The 8,019-nt window shown below is 41.0% G+C and overlaps 1 protein-coding gene across 1 annotated transcript in view; it reads right to left on the bottom strand.

The window, feature by feature from the left end:
* Positions 1-7,395: 7,395 nt before the first annotated feature.
* The window catches only part of LOC115273492 (olfactory receptor 7C1-like), a 1,044-nt gene continuing 420 nt past the window's right edge, over positions 7,396-8,019 (bottom strand). The window contains exon 2 of the mRNA XM_029916554.1: positions 7,396-8,019. This exon is cut by the window's right edge and continues 9 nt beyond it. Coding sequence (XP_029772414.1) covers positions 7,396-8,019 — 624 coding nt within the window.

Below are 8,019 nucleotides of genomic sequence, written 5' to 3'. Positions count from 1 at the left end.
TATTATTTAGGTTACCTATATATGTGATAAAACTACATAAAGAAAGGAAGGAAATGAACTCAAAATTCAGTATAGCTCTTACTTCTTCCCAGGCGGCAAGAGGAAGGTGAGATAGATTCATAACAGACAGGTAGACTCACATTCTGGTTTTGAATGTGTGGTAGTTTTGTGGGCATTTGTTATTTTGTTTTAAATTTTATTATTTTTTTCCATAATATTTTATTGTCAAATTGTTTTCCATACAACACCCAGTGCTCTTCCCCTCAAGTGCCCTCCACCATCACCACCACCTGTCATTTACTTATTTTGAAAGGGGAAGGGAGGAGAGACAGAAGGAAAGAGGGAGAATCTCAAGTGGGCTCTGCACCATCAGCTCAGAGCCCAAGACAGAGCTCGACACTGCTCACATGAACTCTCAAACTGAATTCATGACCTGAGACAAAATCAAGAGTTGGTTGTTTAACTGAATGAGCCACCCAGCTGCCTACCCCCCCCCTTTTTTTTGAGGCAGAGAGAGACAGAGCATGAGCGGAGAGGGTAGAGAAAGAGGGAGGCACAGAATCGGAAGCAGGTTCCAGGATTCGAGCTGTCAGCACAGAGCCTGACGCAGGGCTCAAACCCACGGACATGAGATCATGACCTGAGCTGAAGTAGGAGGCTCAACTGACTGAGCCACTCAGGCGCCCCAAGGTACTCCTTGAGAAAAGTGTAAGGGAAATTCCAAACTAGGTGAAATGGTCAGCATCATTCTTTGAATTACAAACCCAATGCTGGGCTTAGGAATGGGAAAATCCAAGGGCAAGAGATGAAGAATGGGGGGATTCACTTACTCGTGCTCCCTGGGGTCAGCAAGGAGGTCCCCATTGAAAATCTTAACTACTCTGGAAATCCAAACTCAGAGATATTTGAGAGAAAAGCAGTGCAGAGTTTGATATATTAAGGTAACATACATATTCCCATGTGTATTACCCTTTTTAAGAGTTTTATTTTAAAACATTACACCCTTGGTATAGGTAAAGCATGCATTAAAAATGACACTTTTGGCTGCTGCTGCTATTGTACACAGAATTCTAAAGTCAATAGTCCAACCCCTTATTTCATGGCAAGTTTTACCAGGGCCCCACACATTCTTCTGTTCACTGGATTTTGAAGGCATTGACCAATGGAATGACCACTGTGATCAACACTGAGGCTATTCCTGTTCTTCTTGGAAGAGGAGCTATCTGAAGAACTCGGAAACATTCCAATGCTGGTCCATTAGTGGAAGGTGCTTTAACTGCAGACCAGTAAACATACTACTAACTCTCTTCTTGTTTCCACTGTCAAAATTCACTAGCATGTAGCATCGAGCACATAAAATATAACTGTTCAGATTTTCAAGTGAAAGACCTACTACTCCCTTCCAGGTCACCCAAATTTTGTCATTTTAGGTCCTTGTTTTATTTCTCTTCATATCAAAGCAATTACATGATATGTATAGCACTGTTTTAGTGATATGATTTGCTTTGCCATTCCTCAAAAACAATTCATAGTCACATTTTATTATTGCTCTTAAAAGAGAGTTTTAAATGGGTCCTCAATATTCACTTTCTCCCTGTGTACATGGTAGCCAGATTGAGTTTTTAGGTATAGTCCAAAACTTGTGACGTCCTTGCTTAAAATCTTCTAGTCACTTTCGTTACTCCTAGAAAAACATTTTAACCCCTTGCCATGGTCTATAACATCCTTCAGTTATTCTCATGTATCCTTTTCCAGTTCATTTACTGGTTTCTGGACCAGCACCATTAGCATCACCAGTGAACTTAGAAATGCGAACTGTCATACCGTCTCCAGATCAGCTAAATCAGAACCCAGCCATCTGTATTTGAACGAGCTCACCAGGTGATTCTATTGCACTCTACGTATGAGAACCATTTGCATAGACATATTGGCTACCATATATTTCATTATTAAAAAACGTTAATGTTTATTTTTGATATAAATAGAGCAGTCAGGGGAGGGGCAGGCAGAGAGAGAGAGAGAGAGAGAGACAGACAGACAGAGAGACAGAGAGACGGAGGGAGGGAGGGATGGAGGGAGGCAGAGAGAGAAAAGGAGACACAGAATCCGAACAGGCTTTAGGCTCTGAACCATCAGCACAGAGCCCGCCGCAGGGCTTCAACCCATAAACCATGAGACTGTGATCTAAGCGAAAGTTGGACTCTAAGCAGACTGAGCCACCAAGGCACCCCTCTTATTTTTCCTTAAACAGACTCTATTCTTTCAGTCTCTGGACCAACATACTTAATGCTCCCTGCCTAAAATTTTATTCCCATTTCTTACTCAATTTTCCATGTAAATATAAAAAATTAAAGATGTTTTCTCTCTCTTGGATGTCTGCATGGCTCAGTCAGTTCAGGATAAACTCTTGATTTTGGCTTAAGTCATGATCTCAGAGTTCATGAGTTGGAGCCCCGCATCAGGCTCCATGGTGACAGTGAGGAGCTTGTTGGGGTTCTCTTTCTCTTTCCCACTCTTCTGCACCTCTTGGGCTCGCTCTGTCTCTTTCAAAGTAAGTAAAATAAACTTTAAAAAAAGATTTCTTCTCTGACATTCATCTCAATTCTCCTGATGTTCTCTCCATCAGGCTAGTCTCTATTCATCTTCACTACCCTTACTTCTGAGTGAACTCACACATTTTGAGTATAAGGCCAGTCTCTGTACCAGGCTGCCTCATCTATTCTGTTCCAAATTAAACTGATGCATGAAGAAAGTGGGTTTTCTTTTCATCCAGTCTGAATTCCTCTGTAAGAGGCAATATAATTTGCTTAAACAAGGAAGACACTGGGCAATTTAATCAAAAGAATACATTGATAGAAATTTGTTAGAAAGTCTAGACACACATTGAGTGTCCAAATAAAACTGCATTGGACATAAACAGGTAGAAGACTTTATTCAAGACTATTGCAATAAGGGAGAGAGATTCACCTGAACTCCACAGAAAAAAAGCAGGAGGATTTTCAAAGCTTGGTGAGATCATGTAAAATGGTTGGAAGATTTGGCGGGGGGCTGGGGGGAGGGAGGATGGTTGGTCAGCGTGACTAGCCTATCTGTGTTTTCTAAGTGCTGCTTATTGAATTGAAGTGCCTACCCTCCTAAAGAAGGAAGCTGGGAAATAAAGGTTCTAACTTTATTGAAGTGCATATTTCAAAGGGATGGCTCCTGGGTCTTTAATGAAGACATCCTGGGTTGTAAAACTGATGACAAAAGACAGGACAGGGGCCTGCAGTCAGGAAGAAACGTGTTTTAAGTTTAGTCAATCTACAGAGAATGTTAAGGAAGTCTAGTCAAATAATATCTAAAATTTCCACTCGTGATCCAAATTTGCAATTCTTTTTTTAATATAGTTTATTGTCAAGCTGGTTTCCATATAACTCCCAGTCCTCTTCCCCACAAGTGCCCTCCTCCATGACCATCACCTCCCTTCACCTTTACCCCTCCATCTTCAGCCCTCGGTTCATTTTTAGTATTCAAGAGTCTCTCATAATTTCCCTCACTCCCTCTCCTTAACTTTTTCCTCCTTCCCCTTCCCAGGGTCCTCTGTTAGGTTTCTCCTATTACACCTATGAGTGTCCTTCTCTGTCTGACTTGTTTTTCTTACCATGACACCAAAGAGGTCCATCTACTTTGCTACAAATGGCCAGATTTCCTTCTTTCTCATGGCCATGTAGTATTCCACTGTATAGATAAACCACATCTTCTTGATCCATTCATCAGTTGATGGCTCTTTCCATGATTTGGTTATTGTTGAAACTGCCACTATGAACATTGAGGTACATGTGCCCCTAGGAATCAGCACTTCTGTCACCCTTAGGTAAATCCCTAGCAGTGCTAATGCTTGGTCATAAGGGGGTTCTATTGATAGTTTTTTGAGGAACCTCCACACTGTTTTCCAGAGCGGCTGCACCAGTTTACATTCCCACCAACAGTGTAGGAGACTGCTCGTTTCGCCACATCCTTGCCATCATCTATAGTCTTGATTTGCTCATTTTAGCCACTCTGACGAAATGAGGTGGTATCTCAGGTGGTTTTGATTTGTATTTTTCTGATGATGTGTGATGCTGAGCATCATTTCATGTGTCTGTTGGCCATCTGAATGTCCTCTTTGGAGAAGAGTCTATGCATGTCTTCTGCCCATTTCATCACTGGATTATTCGTTTTTCAGGTGTGGATTTTGGTGAGTTCCTTGTAGATTTTGGATCCTAGCTCTTTATCCGATATGTCATTAGCCACTATATTTTCCCATCCCATCAGTTGCCTATTAGTTTTCTTGACTGTTTCCTTTGCAGTGCAGAAGCTTTTTATCTTGATGAGGTTCCAATAGTTTATTTTGATTTTTGATTCCCTTGCCTTTGGGGATGTGTTGGGTAGGGAATTGCTGAGGTTGAGAAATCAAGAAACTGATCCCATTCACAATTGCACGAAAAACCTTAAAATGTCTGGGAATATACCTAACCAAAGATGTAAAAGACCTATATGATTAAAAGTATAGAAACTTATGAAAGAAATTGAAGAAGACACAAAGAAATGGATAAACATTCCATGCTCATGGATCAGAAGAATAATCATTAAAATATCATTTTTACCCAAAGCAATCTACACATTCAGTGCAGTCCAAATCAAAATAGGGCCAGTATTCTTCTCAAAGCTAGAACAAACTATCCTAAACTTCGTATGGAACCTCAATAAAACCCGAATAGCCAAAGTAATATTGAAGAAGAAAACTAAATGGGACGCATCACAATCCCAGACTTTAGCCTCTACTACTAAACTGTCATCAAGACAGTATGGTATTGGCACAAAAACAGACACGTTGACCAATGGAATAGAATAGAGAACCCAGAACTGGGTCCACAAATGTATGGCCAATTAATTTTTGACAAAGCAGGAAAGAGGATCCAACGGAAAAAAGACTGCCTTTTTAGCAGGTGGTTCTGGGAGAACTATCTGGACAGCAACATGCAGAAGAATGATACGAGACCACTCTCTTACAACATACACAAAAATAAACTCAAAATGGATGAAGGACCTGAATGTGAGACAGGGAACTATCAAAACCCCAGATCATTTTTGTAATTCTTCTGTGTTTTAATGTGGTCCAGTTAGCTAAACTCCATGTCCATACAGAAATTCTAAATTACATTTACAAGTGTCTTGAGTTCTAAACTTAAATGGCAGTAGCATTGACATGGGTCATTGAGCAACGAATCCAGAATGTTGACTGGGATCCATGAGCCACAGAGACCTGTGGTGGTGGTAACAGATCATAGATGAGCAGACATCAAGAGTAGCAGTTGACTAAGATAACCGAAAATATCTAAAGCAAGTCAGCAATTATGAGATGTTGGCTACCACAATTGAACATCCTGATCCTTTTGCCATTTCCAGATGAAAGTCTGTTTTTAGACACAAAGCCTAAAAGAAATTAAGGGGGAGATGGATCCCCTTTTGGAAATCCATAAAATAGTTTTTCAGAATAGTAGTGTCCCTTGAGAAGTCCACTCGATGGAAATTGATTCTGTCAGAGGCCTTTAAGCTGGAGTGGTCAGCAATTCATCATTAGCAGAACGAATATTTATGTGTTTCTTTCTGTCTTTCCTATTGTGGTGCCTTGGCAAACACCACCATCAAACACTTAACACATTGTCCAATTTATCTATGGTGTAGAAGATATGAAAGTAAACTTTTATCAAGAGATCCAGTAGTCCTAACATATTCTGCCTCGCCTGAGAAACACAGGATCACATATCTAAAGATCAGTGATTCTGTGATTCTATTCTTACTTTCCTGAATTATAATCTTGTACTGCGTCCTGACATCATACTCAAAGATATGTTCCCTTTCACACAGATTTTTTTTTTAAATCACTGCCGAGTCTCCTGTGTTGGATCCTTGGCAAATTCACCTGCACATCAAGACACTAAACCAAATAACGTATTAGAGCCTGATCAGTTCTGGTACTCTCTGGATCCTCAAAATGATCTATCTTTTGCGGGGGACCAGCCCATGCACCAGAGTCTAAGGGTCTCTGAGTAGGGGGTTGGTGTCAGCGAAATATCTATAAGAAAGAACACAGACAACATGAATGGTGGAAGAGACCACACTTTACTGTGAAACTTGGTATCTTATATACCATAGGTGATTACATCTTTCTTTTAATGATTACATTGTTTGCAACTTCTTAGGCATCACATGTTTCAGAATAGATCATTGTTTTCACGGGAGAGAGAACGAAAATTTAAAGACAGAAATGGAGTACAATACAGAGGATCAAAAAACATAATTTACCACTAAAAATACATCAGCAGGAGTCTTATTTTACGTACATAGTGTAATATTAACTGAGGCTTGTGACAAGGCTATTTTTCTTTAAAGGTTAACAATAGTCTGTGAGTAAGGTGCCTCTAACCAGGGAGGAAGTTTCAATAAGAAAATCTGCCCATTTACTGAAACCGCAATTACCAAGTGGCATGAATAATAGGAGAACTAACTCCAGTCTCTGATCCATTTAGGTCAAGCAGCCAAGCGCACACATTTTCAAGTAGGAGAAGCAGGGTCCCAAAGGCCACACAGCACTTCTGGCTGGATGGGCCCCAACAATCTTTTGCGATATATTTTTATAGCTTATTTTGGAAATGCACTCAATAAACATATGCTAATAAAGAAACAGATAGTCCAACCATGCATATCCTGTCTGGCCATATAATATGATCAGAAATCCAAATCCTGGCTTTAAGCTCTATTATGACAAAGATATTTTTCTGTGTTTTTTCCCTCCATTGTTGTCTTCCAGACACTCTTACAGACTAGCACTCCAAACGTGCTTAGCAATTAAGAACTAGCAATGTTTATTAATAAAATGTACTATTTCATAATCCTTATGCAACTATTCAGAATTGGTATTATAAGTGGCTGGAGGACTGGAAGTCCAAGGTAAGGTGCAGCAATAGGAAAGGAAAAGGACAGGGCTTGCAGAGTAGAATTGAGGAAAAAGTACTCACAAGACAGTTCTGAGCAAAGTCACTTACTTATGGAGGATGGGTGAGAAGTAAAACTCAATGTGATTAGGAGGCAAGATTTTTTTCATAATCAAAATGCGTTATTTACTTTTTGAGAGAGAGAGAAAGCATGAGTGTGAGTGAGGGAGGGCAGAGAGAGAGTGAGGCACAGAATCCAAAGCGGCTCCAGGCTATGCACTATCAGCACAGAGCTCAAAGCAGGGCTCAAACCCACAAACTGTAAGATCATGACCTGAGCGGAAGCCTAAGACTTAACCAACTGAGCCATTTAGGGGCTACAGGAGGCAGGATTTCCTTAGCCAACTGCTGCTACCAAAGTCAGCTCAAAAATTCAGGACTAGTGTTCCCATCCCTGAACATAAAGTGTTCTCCTGAGAACTTTTTGTAATGCCCTCTTGATGTCCCTGTTCCGTAGGCTGTAGATGAAGGGATTCAGCATTGGGGTGACCACGGTGTACATCACTGAGGCGATCATTCTCCTCCAAGAAGATGCATCAGAACTGAGGTACACACCAAGCCCTGTCCCATAGAATAAAGAAACCACAGACAGGTGAGATACACAGGTAGAAAATGTCTTATACTTCCCAGTGGCTGATGGGATTCTCAGGATTGAGGAGGCAATTCGGCTATAAGAGAAAAGGATCCCTGAGAAGGGAACAATGCCAAGTAGGCCAATCAGCATGTATTGCAGGATATGATTGACCGATGTGTCTGAGCAGGCAAGCATGAGGGCCTGAGCAAGTTCACAGTAAAAGTGTGGAATTACCCAGTTGGTGCAGAAGGACAGCCGCAACATCAAGAGACTCTGGATCAGGGAGTATGACAAGCTGATGAACAAGGACACAAGAACCAGGAGGCCACAGACACATGGGTTCATGATGACTGGGTAGTGCAAGGGGTGACAGATGGCTACAAACCGGTCATAGGCCATCACAGTGAGGAGAAACGTGTCCATGCCCCC

The sequence above is a fragment of the Suricata suricatta genome, chromosome 12 (assembly GCF_006229205.1).
Source record: "Suricata suricatta isolate VVHF042 chromosome 12, meerkat_22Aug2017_6uvM2_HiC, whole genome shotgun sequence".
Taxonomy (NCBI): Eukaryota; Metazoa; Chordata; class Mammalia; order Carnivora; family Herpestidae; genus Suricata; species Suricata suricatta.
Note: the sequence above shows the minus strand (reverse complement) of the source record. Positions and strands in the feature narration are given on the sequence as shown.